General features: G+C 31.7%; 2 protein-coding genes across 3 annotated transcripts in view; one reads left to right on the forward strand and one right to left on the reverse strand.

The window, feature by feature from the left end:
- Positions 1-2,607: 2,607 nt before the first annotated feature.
- LOC143063024 (uncharacterized) lies at positions 2,608-8,909 on the forward strand. 2 transcript variants are annotated; one of them, XM_076234936.1, is made up of 4 exons: positions 2,608-2,796; positions 5,185-5,264; positions 5,847-6,006; positions 8,847-8,909. In XM_076234936.1, exons 2-4 carry the CDS (start codon positions 5,219-5,221, stop codon positions 8,887-8,889), a joined length of 249 nt encoding a protein of 82 aa, XP_076091051.1. In that variant the 5' UTR covers positions 2,608-2,796; positions 5,185-5,218; the 3' UTR covers positions 8,890-8,909. The 2 variants fall into 2 exon arrangements, with proteins under 2 accessions (XP_076091051.1, XP_076091050.1); XM_076234935.1 differs by lacking the exon at positions 2,608-2,796 and adding an exon at positions 3,099-3,166.
- A 2,497-nt stretch (positions 8,910-11,406) lies between these two features.
- The window catches only part of LOC143063025 (sushi domain-containing protein 2-like), a 33,540-nt gene continuing 20,647 nt past the window's right edge, over positions 11,407-24,299 (reverse strand). The window contains exons 6-18 of the mRNA XM_076234937.1: positions 23,097-23,230; positions 21,645-21,808; positions 21,021-21,293; positions 19,789-20,051; positions 18,182-18,325; positions 17,678-17,836; positions 16,479-16,622; positions 16,149-16,274; positions 15,205-15,435; positions 14,627-14,824; positions 13,736-13,868; positions 12,845-12,934; positions 11,407-12,020 (exon numbers count right to left, since the gene is read on the reverse strand). Of these exons, the coding sequence (XP_076091052.1) occupies positions 11,936-12,020; positions 12,845-12,934; positions 13,736-13,868; positions 14,627-14,824; positions 15,205-15,435; positions 16,149-16,274; positions 16,479-16,622; positions 17,678-17,836; positions 18,182-18,325; positions 19,789-20,051; positions 21,021-21,293; positions 21,645-21,808; positions 23,097-23,230 (2,144 nt within the window). The 3' untranslated portion in view covers positions 11,407-11,935. The remainder of the gene's footprint in view (positions 12,021-12,844; positions 12,935-13,735; positions 13,869-14,626; positions 14,825-15,204; positions 15,436-16,148; positions 16,275-16,478; positions 16,623-17,677; positions 17,837-18,181; positions 18,326-19,788; positions 20,052-21,020; positions 21,294-21,644; positions 21,809-23,096; positions 23,231-24,299) is intronic.

Consider the following 24,299-nt stretch of genomic DNA (forward strand, 5'->3'; position numbering starts at 1 on the left):
ATCTGTATACGGATAATTGACGGATGATGTAATTGCATCAAATTTAGCTCAAATAGCTTTCTGATTAATGTAAACAAGTGAATGGTGCACATTTTTATTGATAAATCTGCAATAACAACACTTGTAAGAAGTCAATGGACATGCACTCCTATTCAAAATTCTTAAACTTACATATATAGTACTTTTATGGTGCAGGATAAGTAGTCATCTCTTGAACTGCAACATGTTCTCTTTATTCTCGAGGTATGCACGAACAATTACCCTTAAGTACAGTATAGTTGGGTTTGTACCCTATAAAAGTAACATAGGAATACATTACAATACATGAATGCAGTCCACAAGGGTGGACATTTGCTAAAATGAATTACTAATTACAAAGCTATTATAAATAACATATACGTGAGAAATTTAAAATTAGTGCTGCAGTATGCCTTTTTTTACAAACTTCTGTCTTGACATTGCAATGTCATGACAGTTTTTGCATTTGTGAACAAATCCTTATGCATTGGTTTTATTTAATTAAAAAATGTACATCCTCAAAAGTGTAGATCATGATCGTTTGATCTTCTTAATGCTTTCTATACACAATGTTTGAGTCGTGTTAGGAATACATGGCGTTCGGAGAAAACGATTAGCTTGAACGCATCATGTTCGAGACCAGAACACATTTACAATAGCAACGATATCATTTAACATTTACGTATAAATTTACAGAGGTTAATTTTTTTTTTAAACATGATAATTTGAATGTAATCTTTCAAAGAACCGCTACTTTTTTAATCGAATTATGACAGCACAGTTAAGTGGAAGTGGAGGGGGCAGTTTTATCTTCGAACAAAATGTTCTTCCATTTATACTTCAGTGTGTCCTGTCCAAGTAGACATTTGTTGATTTCATGACTAAAAAAAATATTTTTTATGTTCATCATGTGTAGATAAATATAGATAAACATACCTATTATATCAAGTTTTGTTGTTAATTTTCTTCAGTGAAGCTTTTTCGATCACGATCAAAAACCAAACTTCCTGTACATTAATACGTCACGCGCTGTTAAGTACGCGGATATGTTTGGAACACATGGCGTTCAGGGAAAATGGTAAATTTTGAACGCATCATGTTCGACACCAGAACGCTTTTACAAGAGCAACGTTTTCATGAGCATTTACGCATTTACATTGTTAAAAAAAATACCTTAAGTCGTTTAGAAAAAGATTCATATTAAAAATCAATCATTTGCACGCTTATAAATACGCTCTTGTAAAATGTTTAATTTTTTTTTACCAAACTATAATTTGCTTATATGCCGATACAGCTAAAATACATTTATCGTCAAATCATAGTACGAATCACCCTTATTCATCGTCTGTTTGACTCTGAAATGATGAATTTTTTTTTCACTCCCCATTACAATATAAGAACATTTTTAGTGTTCAATTTAGAACACTTGTCTTGAATATGTGCGTTAAAAGACTGAACACAATGTGTTATATTCTTTAACGCTGGCGTTCAATGTGGAACACTAATGTTAAAAACTGAACATATTGTGTTTAAAATTGGAACGCGTCCAGACGCGTCAGGCGTCTGCAATATTTGCAGTGAAATAAGCGCTTAAATATCTTTGAAGTTATTTATATTTGACCTTAAGAACATATTTGTTTGTTATCAGTTGACTAAAAGTACTATAAGCGTAACAAACATATAGGTTTAACATGTACATGTACTTTGACCGTGTCCTCAGAGAGTATTAATATGCACTTGATAATTTGTATTTTGTATGCTTAACATGTATTTCTACGCTGATTTGTTATGACATTGTATGAATCTTAATAGAATTATGGAAATGTACTTGTCTTTCATCAACCACGATAACAAATTAGATATGAACTTTAAAGGAACCGGATCTTCTTTCATGGTCCCTGCCACTTGAACGTACAGTAAAATTATATGTTTCTATAGCCAAGTACCATAATTCTGTATCATCACAAGCAACCTACATTCAGTAGGCAAAAAAAAAAAGATTCCAAAATATACGCATTTCAATAATTGAATTCCAAGAATAAAAAGTCTCAACAATTACACCACGATTTACATTTTAACAAAACCTCCATGTCGTTGAAGCTGGTGCAAACTGCAGACAAAGTTCAGACAACATGTGATATATAAGACATATTATATTATATGTTATATCAAGGTATTGATTGTCCTTTCAATTATCGATTTTGAATGAGTCTGCACTGACATTCAAAAATTTGTCTCCAGCTAAACCATGGGATAGAGTATTATCGCATTTTGCCGTGAAGTATAATAAATTTACCTATGTTTTGATCAGTCGGTAACAAAATCATATTTATTACTGATTGCCAAAATGTTCAAATGTATTACTACAGTGTTAAATTGAAAACTGCAAGCAAACGTTTATCTAAAGGATCGATAAGTTTAATTTTCATGAATAGTATTTGGATTTACGGGCTCTACAACAAGACTTTTAAATTTAAAATGTGTTTTCCGTTCATAGTTTTGGGTTCAGCTAAACTTTCAGCTCTATTTTTGTATCTATAAAAAAAAAGTTTTTGTGGTACCAAAATCCTTGACAATGATTTACAAGATATACATAGATAACGTTTATCAAAAGCTTACTCGTCACTAGAGACATATGAGATCAACGAACGAGTTTGGAAAAATACATGGTAGTTTTTCAATAATTAAGTTGGGTGTTCTTCGGCGTTTTTAATCATATATGGAATTGAAAAGCCTGATTTAAGATGGGTTTTTGATACCATTTAAACACTTCTCGGTGTAAGTATGTTCTATAAATATATATTATTATACATAATTTTGATTTACATGTAGTTGCTTCTGATTTAAAAATAGATGTAATGTGGTTTAGGAAAATACGTAAACAAGAATAAATTCCCCTTCTGTTCAAACTATACATTTATGAAGAGATTGATGCATTTTAATTGCGCACCATGATAATTAGATTTTTTAAATTTTTATAAAAAATCGTTTCACATGACAAACTAACTGCACTGTGTTTTCAATCATTTAGAACGACCAATCAAAACGTTGTATGCATTCATGAAAAAAAACTGTAGTTTCTGTAGAAGAGTATATAAATACTATTCTTTAGCTAGACTACCAAGGTATTAACAATTTCAAATCTACTGTAAGTATATTTAATGTGCAATAAGATTTAGAACTTTTATGTTAGTGTTACTGTAATATGCTGTTTTGTTTGGAAGCGTAAAAAATCTGTAAAATAAGACATCTACATTGTCGACAAGTGAAAAGGCCATCGAATTGTGCGGTAGCATTGATTTATTTAATCATGTAACGAGATTGTGATGTTCAAATGGAGAAACCTTCTTGTTTTTTTTTTATCTGGATCAGTATAACTCATTTTGTGTTGTAAAACGTTTACTAGTATTAATCAGTTGTAATTTGTAGTTGAACTAGCTTTGGGTATCTGCAAGTGCTCTTAAGTTAACAATGTACGTGTACCATTGTGGTTCTTTTTCTTTATCTTCAATTTGTATGCGCTTGTTTCAGATTTGATTTTTAACGTTAATGTAATTCACATTAAAACAAAATGGGTTTGATGAGTACCATAGTGTTGCATATATGGGCGTTTTTCAATAAAAGCGTATATTTCAGACCTAAAAAAAAAATGGAAAATCAACTTGTCTAAAATTTAATTTCAAGAGTTATTTTGAATACCTCTATTATAGACCTGTTTGTAAACAAAAAGTGCAATCTTAAATACTCCTTAAAATGATATGTTTTTCATAATTTGAGTACTGTTTCGTAGGGGACTTTTGTCCCCTACGAAACTGTTCTAAACACACATATGTTTGCAATTTTAAATGTTTCCTATAGACATTCAAGTTTGTTTACTTTATATACTAGGAAAATCTATTTTTTTTTCTGAATTGGAGAACCATTTTTTATCGATAAAGATTAGACAGTACTTCACATATGAAGGTACAACTCGTGTTACGTAGTGGACATTTTGATGCGTCTCGTAGGTGACAAATCCGTTTCGTAGTGGACAAAAAGTTTCGTAGTTGACATCAACCCTATTCTATGTTAATAAAAACATAATAAAAATTACATGAAACTAACCCTTGGTATTTGCTTTGCACGAATATAATTGAAAAAAGAGTAAAAAAAAAGACTGCATGGTAGTGGTAGTGTCCCCTACGAAACGTTTTTCTCCCATACTTGTTTCGTAGGTGACCGTTTCGTAGGGGACGTATTCACATGTTTTATTTTTTTCCCATAATCCCTTTATTGCAAAAGTAACAAGACTGATTGTATTCATCAAAGCATGTATTAAGTTGTACACTGATATTTTTTTCATAATTTTAAAACCAGATACTGATGGAGATTTGACCCGTTTCGTAGTGGACATTTACAAAAATACGGTATCACTCTGGTCCATTTGATGTGCTCAATTTTTTTTACCAACAATTTAATTGCCGTTATAAAAGCATCACTTCTTTTGTAAGACCCTAATGTTTACATCTCTTGCAAACAAAAATTACATTGATTTTATAAAACGGTTTATTAGCAAATTTTAATGACTTCCTTTCGTAGTGGACATTTTGTTAGGGACACACCTTCTGAAATTAAAAATCCTATGTTAAAAGCTGTTTATTATAATATGTTGGCTCTAAACATACTTTTGAATTATTAAAGAACTTATATTAAGTAAAAATAACATTTATTTCTACATTTTTTTACGATATTTTAGAGTATGAATGTTGAACAGGCGGTCTAGGGACATGCCATTTTGGTTGTTTTGGACCATTCAGGAATCAATAAATTAGCAATCCCTTTAAAAAAATAACTGTTTCTTTGCTTTAAAATGTTAAATCTAATTCAATGTACTGACTGCACAAAAAATTACTTACAAAGACCAAACACATTTTTTTTAAAGTGGCTAGGACAAGAAAATACGTTTTTATTGAAAAACGCCCATATGAAATCGACTGTACAGGTACTGTTATATTTCTTAAGGGAGAAATGTACATGTGATACATAAAATTTCAGTTCAGATTTCGTCAAATAAACGTTCTTACAATTAAACTAACTGTAGAAAACACAGATATATTTATATACTGCATTAATTAGATGATGCATTAATGATACAATTTAATTTAAAAATTTCAATTATTTTTACAGATCTTTTAACTACAAGTTTTTTGTTACAAAGAACATGAAGAATTTGGTAGTTGTGTTGATACTGTCACTCTGCATAGCAGGTAAGCAATGTAGTTACTAATTTTGAATGTCAGCATATACATATATAAATCAAACATATATTTTTTACTGGTACAGATATGATAATTACCCTAGGCCTATTTTGGAGTTTAAAAATTATCCAAATCTTTGCCACTAATTTGCTTTTGGTCGATATGTTTGAGCTTTTGGTTTTGTCATTTGATTAGGGATTTTCCTTTTTGAATTTTCCTCGGAGTTCAGTATCTTAACGAATTTATTTAATTCAAGAATTAAAGTTCATTGAGAAAAAAACCATATGAATTACAATTAAGCAGTACTATCAAACCGAATTCGATCGGAAACGGTCATTTGGATCTGAACAGCAAAGCTTGTTTATCACGTACGTTATAAATGTCCCTTTAACGCCCTGTTTCCAAAAAAAAAAGGTTGAAAAAGTACACCAGCGGAATGTTTAAACTGCCACTAAAATATGCAGTCTGCTGCGTATGCATATATGACTATGCGTATTTAAATACAATAGCCTTCCCATTCAGACAACCCATCGGAATGACTTTTAATGCCGGATAAGAAAAATCCAGATAATCATTTTTCAATATTTTCAGGATTAAATGCTAAAAGGGCTCATATGGGCAATTATGGTTTTGACCAGTTTTGTCCTCATAGACCTCATAGATGTAATTGGTATTGTAAAGACTGGGGATTTACTGAAGGAAAGTGCTTGGGACATAGAAATAGGGAGTGCTGGTGTTTTTGGTATGGAAGGTTAGTACCGTAAATGAAGACAAATTAACAATTTCATATTTTATAACTATTTGTTACAGAAAGGAGGGTTATATAAGGATAAGGTGTACAACACAAACAATCATCACACGCAAAGATTGGATTTCGAATTAAACCTATTACAGTGTTTATATCTCCCAATTGATACGATATTCCCGTGCTTGCATTTCCTATCATGATTTTCTTGATAGAGGGTTACTGCTCACAAGGAAGCTATTAAACCAAGAGTTCCAAATGGTGAAGTTGAAATCATCCCTTCGTAAATTTTACGGACGCCATCACGAGTTGGTTGACCGTTATGGAATTACCGTTTCACAAATGATATCGGATATGTTCCTTACGTCGTAACTACAATCCCCTTCCCTTTCATGAATGTGACCTACCGAATTAGACTATTAACCGGATTTGTAATCACATAAGCAACACGACGGACGCCACATGTGGAGCAGGATCTGCTTACCCTTCCTGAGCACCTGAGATCACCCCTAGTTTTTGGTGGGGTTCGTGTTGTTTATTCTTTAGTTTCTATGTTGTGTCATGTGTACTATTGTTTTTCTGTTTGTGGGTTTGTCATTTTTAGCCATGGCGTTGTCAGTTTGTTTTAGATTTATGAGTTTGACTGTCCCTTTGGTATCTTTCGTCCCTCTTTTATACTAAAATGAGCAACACGACGATTGCCACATGTGCAGTAGAATATGTTTACCCTTCAAGTGCACCCCAGATCACCTCCGGTTTTTGGTGGGTTTTGTGTTGCTCAGTCTTTAGTTTTCTATGTTATGTTTCGTAGACTATTGTTTGTAGGCTGTTGGCAGTTTGTTTTCGACTAATTATTTTTAATGTTACTTTGGTACCTGGTCTCTCTCCTACACTCAATGCACAAAAACTAAAGCAACCAAACCCCGGCTACACCGAAGTTCTAATAATCGTGTTGAGTTCGATCTTCTTGGTGGATTAAGTTTTAGGCAATTTTTTGAAATAAATTTGCTGGTTTATTCCACGAAATAAATATAGTTGAAAGAAATTTGAATAAACGGAAAAGTCTTGACTTTATCTTATTTTATTTTTTGGGGGAAGGGGGTACGGGTTTCTTTAAAGCATGTACTGCCTGGCTACAGTTTACAAGAACACATACATTATGACAATTTTATAACTACAGTCTTAATGGGTTATTGTGTTGACAGTGCCATCGTTCATGTATTTCTGGTACGATTTGTCCAATATGATTCTTTGGATTGTGACTTTGTGTAACCAATATGTATGATGAATGCATTGTTATGAGGTGGTTCGGTGAAATGTGCCTACGTATTTCTGGTCCTTTGTGGAGCTATATTGTTTGAGGCTGTCTGTTTAAAACATCCCTACAGAGTTTATCTAATTTTTTCGATGAATAACTTTTTACTCTAATCATACTTATCAATGATCACAGCGTGTGCGTTCACGGTGATATGTTCTCTGATTTTACGAAGAGTCAGTGTTGATGTTAAAAAAAGACTGTACTTTGACAAATAATAGTTACAAATTGTTAAGACTTAGATCGGGAACTTTCTAGGGAACTGTCTCATTGGCGCTCATATCACATCTTCTTATTTCTATTGTTAAATATTTTGTGATGTTCATTTTAGATTTAACTATATTCACTAATAATGATTCAATTTGAACACGTTTTTTGAGATTTTAATTTTTTAAACTAAAATGTAAACCGGTGGCAATTTGTCTTTTAAGTTCATACGTTATACGTGTCAGTGGGTTTGCTTCTCTGATAATTGTATTGGTACATACACATTTCTAACCCAGTTTGTTGCTTTGTGTTAAACATTGTTACTTATTTACACTGAAATGATATTAACATTCAGAATGGGGTGTTAAGTAGACTTTAATGAGGCCACAACCAAAAGACTACAAAAAAAGGACAGCTACAAGTCAATTTAATTTTTTATCGCAAAGATCGAATATATAAACAGTCTAAGGTCTTAAATGATGCAAGTATTAAAATATACAAAATACATGTAGATCGTAAAAGTGTGATAAAAGATACAAGAGAGACATTAAAACTCGAAAGTCGAAAATAAACTGAAAACGGCATGGCTTAAAAAGACTAACATATGCTTCATTACTGTAAAATCATATCTGTATTTATTGTGCAACAACCAAATATGTATGTATGTTATATAAGACATGTTTTATAATCACTGTGATTTAACTTGTTGAGTATGGGTTCATTGTTTTAACGATATATCTCAAAGTCATATGAAACATCAAATTAAAAAAAAAATTAAAAGTGCATATGTTATTTATAACAAAATGAATAGTTTGCATTAATAAACTTATGTATATGTATTTTTTTCTGAAAAAAAATCTTTAATTTGTCCACATTTAGAAGAAGTTTACTTTTTTTAATTGCTTGCTTCTAGGAAGTAATTCGCCGAAATAGTATCCCTGTGCAAGTGACCTAAGCGTGACCCTTCTTGTAAAAATTAGGTGATCGCATTACGCATGGATCTGTCACTGAAATAAACTATTATCCGAGTGTATATGCTATACACGTGCTCAATATCCATGCTTCTTTGTTGATTGTTTACTATAAAGTGACAATCGGTAAACTACGGCTTCAAAACACGATAAATAATGAGCTGCCATATTTTCACATTATAACAGACAGAGAGAAACACAAATGACGATTATAAAAAAATGATAAAATCGTCTTACAGAAGACTAAGTTTATGAAATATACATGAATTGGTTCAAGAATTAGATAAACATTATTTTTCACTAGTCACTCGTTTCATATGACTTTAAATTGACAATTTTAATTATATTTTCAGAAAGCCTAGTTTTGCAGGAAAGCGTAAAATTGCACATCAATAAAATATAGTATACATAAAAAATACATTGTTTTGGTATTTTTTAAAAGCATAATGTACTGATAAAGAAACCATCGTTTTAACACGTACAGCTTTTGTCCCTAACACTACTCAATACTTTGCTACGCCTCTTTCCATTTAGTCATGTTAATCTGAACAATCTTCAACCATTGAGAAAAATAAGTTCAACTCATCATTCAAGAAAAAGCCGAGAACCGAAGCAAACTTCACCATAGCTGTCGACTGTGAAGCTGATTACTAACAACAGGTCTATCTCATCGATGACTGGAAGTATATTTGCAAAAGTACATGTACCCCTCTGTAGCAATCATCTTACATTCGTCATATAAGTCATGCCGTCATTTATTTATAGTAACAACCAAAGAGGTAAATTCAATCTGCATTCTTATATCAAGATAATTTAAAAACATCATTTAGTCTTTGCTAAAATAATAACTGTATCAGGGCTAACTTTATATGTGCCATGTTTGACCAACACATAAACCTGAAAACGTCTACACGTACACTACATTGGTTACCGATTGTTTTATATTTCTTTATGTGATGATTTGACTGATTGTTGTTCTCATTGAAAGTGATGCATGCATAGCAGGAGTCGCTAATGTTCGAAAATTCCAACTACTAGTATCATGGTTTGTAATCGTACACTGAAAAATGAGACAAGAAGATTTTGCATACGGTTAGCCGTATGATTAAACAACATTAATAATTCTGTATGTTGAAATACTGTTTTACCCCGATATTATATTTTCCTTATTTCCGGTCTTGAAAGAGGGACAAAAGATACCAGAGGGACAGTCAAACTCATAGATTGAAAATACACTGACAACGCCATGGCTAAAAATAAAAATACAAACAGAAGACACAACATAGAAAACTAAAGACTATGCAACACGAACCCCACCACAAACTTGGGAAGCTCCGGAAGGGTTAGCAGATCCTGCACCACACGTGGCACTCGTCGTGTTGCTTATGTTACTACAAATCCGGTATATCGTATAATTCGGTAGGTCACATTCGTAAAAAGGGAAGGATCATATTGTAGTAACGACATACGGAACATGTCCGATATCATCTGTGAAACAGTATTTCCATAACGGTCAACCCACTCGTGATGGCGTCCGTAAATTTTACTAAAGAATGATTTAAACTTCACCATTAGGAACTCTTGATTTAATAACTTCCTTGTGAGCAGCATTTCTTAATCAAGGAAATCATGATAGGAACTATAAGTCCGGGAAAACTGTACACTCATGCCGATCAACAGGGAATTCATAACGGCACTATCATGTCTTACGTTTGAAACTATTTTTGTATGGTAAATAATTTATGTTGTTCCAGAGTGGGAGTTATCTAGATATCCACACATTATCAAATAGACCGTTATACCATCAGCTATCCATGAAATAACTATAGATAACTGTGAGGCGAATAAGTACTGAAGCCTTTTACATATTCCTATGGTTGGTCAAACCATTTACCCAATGTGTGGTTGCACTTGATTTTATATCGACACCAAATTCCATAGCTTCGCAGCATACCATTATAATACAACATTAAAATAGTTTTAGCTATATTTTGCAGAACGAGATCTGAATGTCACACAATCACATGTACGCAGTTCTCATCTTTTTTTGTTTATAATACTGAAAATAAAAAAGCTGCAGATGGAATGAAACATTTGTTTACGATGTCATTCCAAATGTAATCGTTTGACTCGACACGACAAGGATATCAACAGCCCGCAAAATGATTGTTCTCGGCAAATATTCCGTTTCAATCAACAAGTTATCTAGCCTGACATTATTTAAATGCTTGATTTCTTGCTTAATAAAATATTTCGTTGGAATGATGTATTTTTCAAACGACAAAACAGATGATTTCAGATTCCCAATTAGGAACATTCCATTTATATGTTGTTACATTCCAGCGGCACCTGCATACGGAGTATATATCTCCCAGTTGATAGGATATTCTAGGGCTTGCATTTCCTATCATGATTTCTTTTATAGATGGTTGATGCTTTCAAGGAAGCAAAAGTTTCAAGTGGTGATACTGAAAAATCATCTCTTAGAAAATGTTACGGACGCCATCATGGGTTGTTTGACTATTATGGAATATCTTTTTTACAGATGACGACGAATATTTTCCAATTGACATAAACAAAACCCCTTCCTATTTGCCTTGAATGTGATCATCCACATAAATACACGAAAACACATACAAAAATTGTGCTACTTTCTGTTAGCCTGCAATTCATAGTTTTCTGACGGTTTAACATATGGGCCATAACTTGCAAAATGAGGAATGATTTAAGAAAACACTATATATCTATCTTCATATCAAATTTATTTTCAACGAATTCAATAAAAATGGTTCATGAGAAATTACAAACAAATACTACAGTATCGTCGTTTTACAAACATATATTACAGTCATGTGACAGTCATATGAACTCTTGTAGACGTTTTAATTTATAATCACAAAAATACACATCATATAATTCTAGAACTGTTTATTTTATATATATACGTAGACTTACAGATGTACACCTAAGCACCAATCTAAATGCATAGCCCTAAGAATGTATTGCACGTGATTTCTTTGTTCTTGGCTAATGTTTGTAGCTAGTCTTAATATTCATAATCATATACATTTACAGTTTATTCAAATCACAGTTACATATATTTAAATTACAAACGTAAAAAATACTTAAATTTAATTTGGATCCCCTCATTATATTATATACAAATAGAAGAAAGACAAACATTTTCAATCAACGACATATCCCAATTCATGAATATTACAGGACTAGAAACTCACAGTTAAATCTACAAAACACACACACATTTACACACATATGTACACATGTTTACGTCAATGCTACATCTACCACACACACACACGTCACATTCCAATTCGTTTAATTAGCAATCCATTCATTCATTATGAGAATCACACCTCAAAGTCAACACATCTAACAAAATTATTCTTTACATATATTTAGCACTTTTTGCAGCTTTCGCGGACTAGAAAAACTCGTCAAATAAATCTGGATCCACAAAATTCGGACGAGGAATTCTGTATGGTCCTCCTACATGTAAATGCCTTAAACTGAAAAATAATAATAAATACATAATAAATAATTAGCCGATAACCTCATTTCAAATTCGACATTAGAAATATGATATGGAACGGGTTGTTTTGTGTATCCACGAAATTTGACTCGCATAAAACCTATGATGTAATTTTGAATATTAACTGAACCTATATCACTTCTTGTAGAGTGCAATAACACATACACAGCCCTCCCCTCGTCCTTTAAGAGTCGAAGAGCCAAAACGTAAGTTTTTATGTACTGACGTCATTGCTTCGAGTGTAAGATATTCTAAAATCAAATCCGAGTTTCGTTTCGTAATGATTTGACGTAGTTTGCATTGCGTGTTGTCCACTTAATGTTGTGGAATAATTTGTTTTCATATTAGCCTGAAGACCTTTAAAATAAATTGTCTGATGAAATAAATTTAGAAAAAATTAAAAAAAAAATATATTCGTCAATGTGCTTGTATTTCCCCCAAATCGACAAATTATTAGATCAATTGCATATTTACTTCAGTTTGTAACGAAAATAAATGATTTCAATATCATATTAATAAGATATATATATATATATATATATATACTTTTACTTTTAATTGTAAATAAATTGATTAATTATTTCAAGAATAGCTTATTTCATAATTTACCTATTGGCAGAATAAGTGAATATTATAACAACAAAATACACTTACTTTTTGAAAATGTTTTTTTATAAATATTATGTTCAAGATAATGTATATACTTCAAACTTTTGTATAATAAATATTATATTCAAGTTTATGTATTTACTGCAAATTTTTGTATAGCATAATTTGTTTTTGTCAATTGACATTACGTACCTATCAATAAAAGCCTGGTTTTCAAATACAGATGTATCTGAAGGAGGAATGTCAAAGTCTGGAAGTGGTAGGATATCTGTCGTTGTTGACCTGGAAGCAAAACAAATCATTCGAATCATTTCGTGGAGGATTACACGTGCAAACTTTGTGAGCCTCATGATGAAAATGAAATTATTGAGAAGTTCATCAATACATAAGAATGGTAATGTTGCTATTAGTTTTTCGGCGCTGCCGAAAAGAGAAAAACATTAAAAGAGATTTCGAAATCCATGTGCTTAATCATATTTGTCAAATACAAAATTTCAATCCTGTTAACTATGATGAGTTTATATACTCCACAGGAAAACGGAAATAACTTCATAAATGATTTTGTTTCACATTTTGTTTTGTTTCGAGCAATACTGATGAGTCTAATATGAACGAAATGCAGATCAAGCGAGCTAAACCATAAGCCGTTGTTCTTTGATTACTAATAAAAACCATCATGGTGAATACGACTGTGTATGCACGTTTCTTTCCGAAAATACCACCCACCTCTTGTCAATACTATATAACTTAAATGAAATATCTTTGATGCGGTATTTTATGTATAATTAGTATCCATTAACTGATGAAGTTATTCGACATAATTCAGATTTTTCTACCAAAAGACAAGGATGACCTTAACCAGATTTTGCTAATCTTTAGAATGTATGGTTTTAAATACTGTTCAGCAACTTCGAATTGAAACTTTTTGTTTCGACCGCCACAAAACACACGTTTGTCAATCTCAGTGCTATGCATGCTATATTTGATGGTGTTTAATAATCGTGGCAAGCTGACATTTCATATCACAGAAGACAATAAAGGAACTGATTATAAAAAAGCAAATAATATATTTATTCTACTTACATTTCTACATCTGGCATTGGCACCTTTCGTCGTCGATAACATAAACAAAATATTACAACACATATAAGAACAATTCCTGCTCCACCTGCAGATCCAGCTGCAACAGGCAAAATTTCCTGTTCTTTTCCAGTATCTATAAAATCAAGTAAATAAACTCATCTTAGATACCATGATTGAAAATTAGTATTTGCGCCATGCGCGTGTTACGTGTCCATTAGACTCATCAGTGACGCTTGAATAAAAAAAAGTTAAATGGGCCAAATGATGTACGAAGTTGAATAGCACTGAGGACAAAAATTCCTAAAAGTTGTGCCGAATACAGCTAAAGTAATCTATTCATGAGGAAGAAAAGCCTTAGTTTTTTTTAAAATTCAAAGTTTTGTCAATAGTTGATTTATAAATATGGCCATATAAGAGACAATTTTAAGGCAATTTTTATTTCATAAATAACTGTGTAAACATATATTTTTACATAAACCTAAATATTTTTGAGAACCTTTTTATAACTTACGTAACTTTTCATTTACCTTTTCATTTCCAATCATTCATTATTAAAAGTATTTCTGCAACTGTGTTGTAATGTGCGTTTATATTCAAACAATTAAGCGATTGTCTTCTTTTTCATGATTATTGTAATTGATACATGTATGTTTAGCATTTAATATCATGTAAATGTATCTTTTAATATTTATTCAACGAAAGCACGAAATGTTCGTTATATCATAAATATCTTTTGTTTATAGTCATTTATGTCGTTCTATAAATTGCTTCCTTTATTGACTGGAATACCTTTCTTAGTATACATTATATTTAAGATAAATAAGTATACAATGAATCCAGCAATACATTTTAGATGCACAAAAAATATATTCTTATTTAATATTCACCTACCGATTTTTTCAGCACAGAAAATTACAGCATTAGACCAAGTTCCATCTTCCTGGCAAATCCTCTGCTGACACTTGTAACCATACGAACAAACCATTTGAAATGATGGTAGACACCAAAATGTAGCATTATCCCCAACTGAGTGTCCGCTTACTAATTTGTTTCCATTCTCTGGTGTTGCTAGATATGGACATCGGATAACTGCAACACAATGTTTAAATTAATTGTTTTGCTGTAGTAATGGATTCTACAGCCAAAAAGGCAACCCATTTTTAGGCTCACCATATTTAGGTACAATACGAATATATGAATTCGTTAATATATTTCAGTCAACTCAATTACAGTGACATCCTAACTCATTTCTCTAATGATACACAATGAATGCAATTAACATACAGACTTTTAACATACTGCTTTGCATTTAATAGCCTCAGAAAATCGGGGAAATGTTAAACAAATGGATAACGGATTTGACATGATCAAAAACATTTCTTTAATGCCGGTTGATGTGAACATTACTTTAACCATTCTTTAACATTGATTTCATATTATTTTCGTGTGATAACAAAATAATATCTTACCTTTTTCAATATCCTGCTGAATCTGTTTGAATTTTTCATCGAAAACAAGTGTACTAGCTGCTAGTTTTGAGTTATTAGTAACTTGAAGATCAAATTTACACTGTTGATTGCCTTTACAAATTGTTACTGTGTCTGGTCTTAGATCAGATTTATTTACAGTGAAAACCGGTTCATATGTAACTGGAACTTGAGCTGTCTCACTAAATAAATTTTCCGTTTCTTTTACGCTCCCTAGAAGAAGAAGTCAACTCATTAATTTCTAGAAATAAACAAGTGCACAGATCTTTTATCCACTAAAATGATAACTTATCATGCAAGATAAGTCAAATGCAGGCAATACATATTGGCAACAATAGTATACCTCTGTTCAATAGTCATAAAAAAAACTTACAATAAAGACAGATTTTCAATAGAGCTCTGTACTGATACATATTTTACTACATGGATTTCATAACAATTTCAGATTTATACCATGTATACTGTAAGATGTTCTCAATAGGGATTTTGTATTCGATTTTTTTATGCTCCCGGTTCTGAAACTAGCTTTCGATTTGTATTCAATTTGATCATGTTCCCGGCTCTAATAATAGCTTTTAAGAGTAACTTAGTTCGTACAACGGTTCTTGAAAACATATAAGAATATGTTTATTCTATCGACGTACCTGTTCTTACTTTGTTTGTAGTTTTTTCAATAGAGAACTAAGATTGAACGTTGCTTTTAGGAAAGTGTAATGCTGTAGTAATTATTATTGTTATATATATCATTTACGATTAGCCTAAGATTGCTCACATTTTTATCTTTTTGAACTAATAATTTAAATTTATTTTCTATCTTTTTATCTATTTCAACGTCCTAATTGTTATAATAGGGCAAAGGAGATTTCTTTGTACGTTAGCACGTGGTAAATATAACGTATTTTTATGGTAATTAACAATATACTTACAAGTCATTCCAAACTGATGATGAATAATATCCATCGGAGATGATGATGATATAAAAGATCCATTTCTTGCAATGAAATCGTCGGATGAATTACCATTAAAATTACCCAATAAACCTCTAAGTGCACCTACAATCAAAGATTATTTTTAAATAACATAAAATGCAAGATAATTCCATTCCAATAAGAAATACAAATTATGAAAAGAAAATGAAGATCGAATTTTAATAATTGCATTTTCGTTGCTATAATCAAAATTTGAAAATTAACGAAAGCAATGTGAAAATGTATAAAAAAAAAAAAAAATTCTGACATAATTGGAATAAAGTTTACCTTTTAATGATTCCTCTCCCATCATGACTAGTATGTTAATGAGATCAGCAGATACTTCTAATGATATAGACAGATTGATTACCTCGGACACAATCAATATTGTATCTACATCTTCATTTGATTTATTTCTTGATATGGTCACATCTGAAACAAAGATAGAATCATTCTAGAAATAAAACATTCACACATTAATTTGATACCTTTTTTAATCTTACTGATTTTTTGTATTGAATTCAGCAATATACATTGTCGGAAGATGAAAACAACTATAGATCCAGTATTGTAATTTTATTATAGGCTCCGAGTGTGTATATGGTATTTGTTGCTTTAAAAACGTTCTGAATACGCTCCCAATTGCAGGTAATTTCCAAAATAACAAACAATAAGCACGTCCGAGACGAAAAGTTTGCATGGCAAATTATGAACTAGTAAAATTTATAATAGCAGCTGAAAATATACAATTTATTTTTGGTATATAAAACAATCACTCATAAATTTGATGCATCCGAAATTCGTAAGGCTTTTTAAGATACATGTAACATTATATCAGGAACTGTAAAACCGATAAATTTTGAAAGCCAACTAAAGGATATAAAAAATACATAACGAACATAAAGACGTAACGATGTTTTCATCTTGCACTTTAAAATTAAATCAAAATTACAATTGCACTATAAAATTAAATCAAAATTGCAAGGCATGGTTCAACAAAACCTATTTAGCCAATATTTTGAATTGAGTTACCTCTCTTTGTCGTTTATTAAACAAAGTACAGATAGATTAAAAAATCATTACGCCAGGGTTTTCGATCTCACAAATTTACTCAATTTTATCAAAAGATTTTCGGTGGGTTGAAAACATGTGGAGGGTCCTTGGCTGTTTTCTGCTCTTTGGTCGAATTGTTGTCTCCTTGTCTCATTCCCCGTTTCCATTCAAAGTTTTAGTGTGCAATATTTAATCTAATGTGTTTCCTGATAATAATGGTGCAAAAACTCATTATTTCGTAAATTGAAAGTATGCGTATATATTATTAATGAATTGCTTGACATGACCTTCATATGGAACGTTCACTTCACTGCGCTATGATGTGTATATTCATAAATACAGGTAAGGAAAATAGTTTACACTTTTTATTATAACTGTCTAGTGACTACAGGAAAGAGTTTCAGATAAGAATCAACACTTTTGAAAATACTTACCTTTTAATTCTGAGGTAGATACAATGTCCATTTTGTGTGTTTTACCATTGACAAGAATTCTGGCTTCTCCTGTTTCTGTTTGATAAACTTCCACTTTATCAGACATATCACGGACAGTAAAAGCTACTGCAGAAAACACAGTGGCATTCTGTGGTGTACCTGTTTAAGATATTTTTTTGTCTTAATTAAAGGGCTTTTGTGATCCTTTGTTAACACATCAAAATAAAGTATTTAATGTTAAAAATAATTTGTCCGATGTGCTCGGTTCCTGGTAAACACGTCCTTTTCTAAATCTAAATTCATTCGATTCTGTTGTATAAAGGGTCTCATTCCGTCGATGACCAACACAATTCGCTTATGTTTTTGTTGGGTGTTTTTTTTTTCGCTTATGTTTTTTTCTTTTTTTCTTGGTTTGTATATTCTTAATTTATTTTCGAACTTCAATACTATTGTTATAAGGTTTTATTTGAGTCTTGTATCCTAGATTTTATTGTCTGTTCTTACCACTTGGGTCTTTTGCTTGAACAGCTCGCACTTGTATAACAACACTGCCATTTGTATCTTCAACTAATATAAAATCGTTAATACCATTAAATGTATAATCTAATCCATCAAGCGTTGTTAAATGTGGATCACCAGCTGCTTTAGCTGTAAAAGCAAGAACCAAATATGATATATAACATGAATTATAAGTGGTAAAATAAAGATACAAAACTGTGCAACATGAATGGTAATTGTGAAGTATAAAGTGTATATGATTTACATAGTTATAATATGATATTATGTCTTATTCATATTTCTTTGAGCAAGTTTCCTGTTCACTTATTTTTAAAACAATTTTGTGCTCTTTTGTGTCAATAATCGTTGGGTACTGATAGTATTACATTGAAAACGTTAAAAGTCAAAACAAAAATAACACATTTAAATCATCTTATTGTGTGTACATGTCAACATTGGTTCGAATCTCTAAAAATTCAGTAACGTCTAAGATTTTACAATATAATTAAGATCGCTGACAATGACCTGACAATGCTCCATTTTCCTTCTGACCTGTTTGTTTCCCTTTCTTTTAAGTTATTGTATATTTGACGTATTTTTGTCTTTCTTATGAATGAGCATTCATTTATATGCAACTGAGTCTGCTGTTTTTTTATGTATCACAATTGACTGTGTACTCTTCAAGTCAGAGACCTATTCATCGTTTGAATCACAATTCGACTGTCTGTTCCCAGGTTAAATACCCTTCAGTACATTGTCAGTTAATAATTTAGATAATCTTCAACTCTGTCGATACTGCATTGGCAACTCCCTGATGCACAAACAAATAAATTATTTGATTTAGTGGTTCTGTCTTAGCTTAGTTACGTTTCTTTTATTTCAATGGTCGTACTTTTTGAATTTTCCCAATTCATTTGAAGAAAGCCATCATGAATTGATAGTCCTTTAAGAGTTCATTTATCAAAGATTAACATGTTTATCTTCAGTCTGATCAATGATTATGATGCTTTTAATTCTATTACGAAGGGTGATATTGACACGTCAATCTATTGTGTTCACAACATCGTTGTCAATATAATAGAATTGTATAGGGCCGTCACACAAGTGAGGGGTTTAGCTAACTTAAAAACAAGGTTTTATCCATCATTTTCAACATAAGGAAATGCATGTACCAAGTCAGGAATAGTTGTCCATTGATTCGTTCAATGTGTTTGAACTTTAGATTTTGCCATTTGATGAGGGACTTTCTGTTTTAAATTTTCGTCAGATTTCAGTATTCTTGTAATTTTACTTTTTGCCATTTTTTACAAAAATTCCAGAGTTAAGTTCAATTTTCTGTAGTTTCATTAACTCATAAGATTTTAGAATAGAGATCATATTTTCTGCTTTTTATTTTACTCCTTATCTAAGTTTCATGTCACGTCCTCTGGTGCTCAGTGTTTCCGGTTTTTTTGGGTAGATGGATAAATTGATGGTGTTGTTTGTCTCCTATTTATCATGTCTTTTAAATCTTTCAGGTTGTCCTTTTACCTTAACAGTACTTAAAACCTTGAAGTAATTATCATTTTCCTTGTTCTCAGATTGCCATGTCTGATATCGTTACATGTACTTACCAGGTGCAGGCGGATTGTACGATTCACACGTCGTTGGAGGTCGTGACTTCTGAAAGTTTTGGCACATTTGTGAATTTTTAGAATACTGGCAACAATGTAAGTAAGGCAACACATCCTCGGTAAAAAATGAAAAATAAGGCACAATATTATCTCCCTGAGATTGATAGTGGTATCGATTGTGTGTGCCACCACTCGGATTATCCCGAATGTCTAATAGTTCACCTTCCTTATCATAGCAACACAGTTCTCCTGTAGATGTATGACTGAAAAACAATAAACTTGAAATAAAATACTTGTTAGATGTATTTGTTGACCAATCGGGCAATTGATCAAGTATAAATTACAACCATCATTTAATCGTTACAATTGTATTTAATTAAACGAATAGGACAATATTTTTCCATTTGTTTGATGTGTCTGAACTTTTTATATTGCCATTTATTAAGGGACTTTTCGATTTGAATTTTACTTGGGGTTCAATATTTTTGTTTTTTTCTTTTTATAAATATATATTTTTTTTATTTATTAAGTCCACTTGTATCTTTCTTTTAAGAGTGTAAGAGAATATTCAAATTACTGTTAATGTCACAGTTCATGTTTGCGTCCTATTCGAGGTGCGAAATTGTGTACGCCAGATGCGCGTTACGTCTACAAAACACGTGTTGCAAAAACGAAAATCGGTATCGGACGCTTTCTTTAAATACTGTCTGAAATAACAAAAGCTTGAATAGTTTCACCTGAATCAAATATCCAAAGATCATGTACAGTAACATGCAATTATATTTTCCGACATTGTAAAAATTGTAGATCTGATTTTTAGAGCCATCGTTTGATTTTTAGAGCAATCGTTCGACTTATAAACTATAACTCTTGTTAAAAATGTAAAATAGGCTTTTTCCACATGTACCTCTTTCTGTCAACTGTACAAGTTTTTTTCTCTTGAATTCATGTTTTAAATTCACTTTTCTCCAAAAGGGGTATAATTCTAAAATTAAACAAAGCCAGTACGAACAAAGATGGTAAAACTTATAAGCAGTTGTTTAAAACATGTTGCTGATTTCTGGTTTTACTCAGTGGCATATCAAATAGCCTAATTGCATGCAGTAATATACCTTGTGTTTACTTTTAATTTCAAATCGTTGGTCTGGGTTACTGCGATAAATATATTGGTTATCATGGGTAAATTGTATGGTATTGTTATCAAACCAAGCTAATACAATAACAAAACTTACATGTTAAAATTCCGTCGAATACAGTGAGAAGCATTGGAATGATATATACAGTTTGAAACACTTTCTAAATTGTCTAAATTACACAAAGGATCAGCGTGATAACGTCCCACATCGCGCATTGCTTGAGTTAACGTACATGGACATGAAGATGAAATGTCAGTAAGATTTGATCTTTTCTTTTCATCATTTAACCATGCGTTACACCACGATACAGACTCTCCAGAATTCTTCCATCGTACTGGGAAAAAGTCGGACCAGATCATAGGAGTTATCCTGCAAAAACAATATATGTTATACCTTGTTCCTTTCTTTTGCGTCCTTTTTTTATTGTTTATTGATAGTGTAGTCTAAATGATCTTTGTGGAATATTGATCTTCTTAAAAAAGGTAAGAAATTCAGGTGGCGAAATAACAATTTATAAGTCAGACTTACAGGCGACACCGTTGACATAAAGAAAAACATTGGGGGAAACTAACATCATTCCAACCAAACCTACACACAAAATTAAAATTGAGCACATGGACTCATACTTTTGAAACATCAGAAGGATATATGAGTTAATAGCAGCTAAAAGTAAGATGTAGTTCAGTTCTAGCATATCTTTCTGGCAAATTTTATACTTACAATTGTCCGTTTGAAGAACTCTCATTCCATGAAAGACGCATAATAGCAAGAGAATGATCACTCAAACTCTCTGATAAAACAAAGTTATGTTCACCATTTCTGGCATCGTTTGTATAAATCACATTAGATTGAACTGTATTCAAACTTGGCTTAAATTCATTTGACTGAAACAGAATAAAGTAGAAACTATAATTAATATCTACCATTTGTTTTCTAAGATATGCATGCACCAAAACTGTATTTGTATATATGTATGTTATATAAAACTTATCAATTATACCAGACTTATGATTGTATTAAGAACGATTCGTGTTTGCTCTATAAAAGACATTCGGCGTTGTTCGAATTTAAAAACAGTTTTGTGTACTGTCCTAAGTTAATTTGAGTTATTCGTCGTTATTCTGTGGTTAACATGTTGAAATGTACTATTATATTATTTATTTATGTATTTCTCTGCCTTGGGTGTTTATGTTTTTATTTTTACTGTATTCCCGTTATGTAATGTTGTCAGTTTAGCAGTATATCTATCATGCCATAAGGTGCGAGGTTTGGCTAGCCACAAAGCCAGGTTCAACTCACCATTCTTTTTCAAATATCTTGTACCAAGTCAGAAATATGACAGCTGTTATCTAATAGTTCGTTTCTTTGTGGGTTGCTTTCTCGTTTGTTTATTTTTTTTGTCGCACTTCAGTGTCATCTTGTATCGCTGTTTTACATTGTTTCCCTCGGTTTTAGTTTGTAATCCGGATTTGTTTTCTCTCTATCGATTTATGACTTCTGAACAGTGGTAAACTACTGTTGTCTTCATTTGAGGTCAAAGAAATTCTCAAGATAAAAAGCATTGAAAACTATAAATTTTATTTCCAAAACTAGTGTGATTTGGTTCATTATATTTAGATGTTTAGATTCCAGTATCAGTAGAATTAGATAGTACATGCTCCTTTACTATTTCTTACATTACACATTGTAAAACAACACATTCATTCTTTAAAGAATACACAACTGATCGAGAAGTTGTTGATATGTACACATATATAATCTTTTCGGTTCTCATTGGTACTGGTGTTATAAGTCAAAATCAAATTTATTGTAAGAACAATGCACTGAAGTAGAAGAATGTAAAAAAATATTTTAACATGTTTAATCAATACAAATTCATGTTATTGTTCAATCTTTTGTTATGACAACACATCCTGCTGTGTTCAGACAAAACGACTTAAAGAAATTAGTGTTATCATTCTCAAAATACTCTGAAAATGTTGCTGACCGTAAGCGAGATTTCCAAAATGTACAGTTGGCACAAACTTGAATATCCATGGTAGAATTGAACGTAAATGGAAAATTAATTATTCAAGAGTTCTTATGATTGTGGTTGAAATGCATGTGTGAATATTCCAATTAATAAGACATTCTCCGATCCCTTCAATCTATAACATATATAATGATACTTGCATAATATAAAACATCTAATTGTGCAGACCGGGACGGAATTAAACTAAAATTCCAAAATAAATTGACACTATCACCAATAATCCAATCATCTGGACTTCGTCGTATTAAATCATTTTGCTTTTTCATTACGTTAGCTGAAAGAGACATAATTACATTATAAACATTTGAATGTAGTTTTCATTGGTTTTAACATTGATTTTGTTATCTGTTAATTAAAAGCATACTCAATATTATCGTTATATACACATATGCATCTGCACATCATGGCTCTACAATCTGTCTATACCTGTATCTTTTCATTGCACAAGGTCATTTTTTGTTCTTTGACTGGTTGTGACGTCAAACTAAATCCATTCGATGTTGGATGTGTACGAATTGATAATTTAGTCTTAGATGCATGGTTGTTATTAGCATGAACTACAGCTGCCAGTAACTATGAGTAACTGTTCAGTTTTTGTTAAAGTGAAGCACATTTACCCGTCCACGATCACTCTGTGTTTTTGTAAGATGTATTTCCATTTGTATTTATCAGACAAGTTAAGCCTTTTTCAGCTGATTTAATAGTTTGCTCCTATGTTGTAATGTTACACCACTGTCCCATGTTAGGGGAGGGTTAGGCGCCCGCTATCATGATCAACCCCGCCACATTCTGTATGTACATTTCCAAGTCCGGAGTGTGTAATTCGGTTGTTGTTGCTTGTTGCTGTGTAACTTTGTACAGAAGTGTTTTTCGTTCATTATTTTGTACATAAATTAAGCCGTTAGTTTTCTCGTTGAATTGTTTTACATTTGTCATTTCGTCAATGTGATATGATTGCCAATGAGGCAACTCTCTACAAAAGACCAAATGACACAGAAATTAACAACTATAGTTCACCGTTCGGCCGCCAACAATGAGCCCCGAAATTAAAAATGTAAATAAAGTCAACAGTAGTATACCATTGTTCAAAAGTCATAATCGATTGAGAGAAAACAAATCGGAGGAGTAAATCAAAACCAAGGAAAACACATCAACTATATAAGAGACAAACAACGAAACAACAGAACATTGAAGTGCAACAAAAGTCAAGTAACAATGCAACATACATATAAACGAACTATTAGATAGCAACTGCTATATTTCTGACTTGGTACAGGACATTTTAAGAACACTTGGAGGGTAAAACAATTCCAACGAGAAAACTAAAGCTACGTTTTCCAATT

Source organism: Mytilus galloprovincialis, chromosome 2, assembly GCF_965363235.1.
Source record: "Mytilus galloprovincialis chromosome 2, xbMytGall1.hap1.1, whole genome shotgun sequence".
Lineage (NCBI taxonomy): Eukaryota > Metazoa > Mollusca > Bivalvia > Mytilida > Mytilidae > Mytilus > Mytilus galloprovincialis.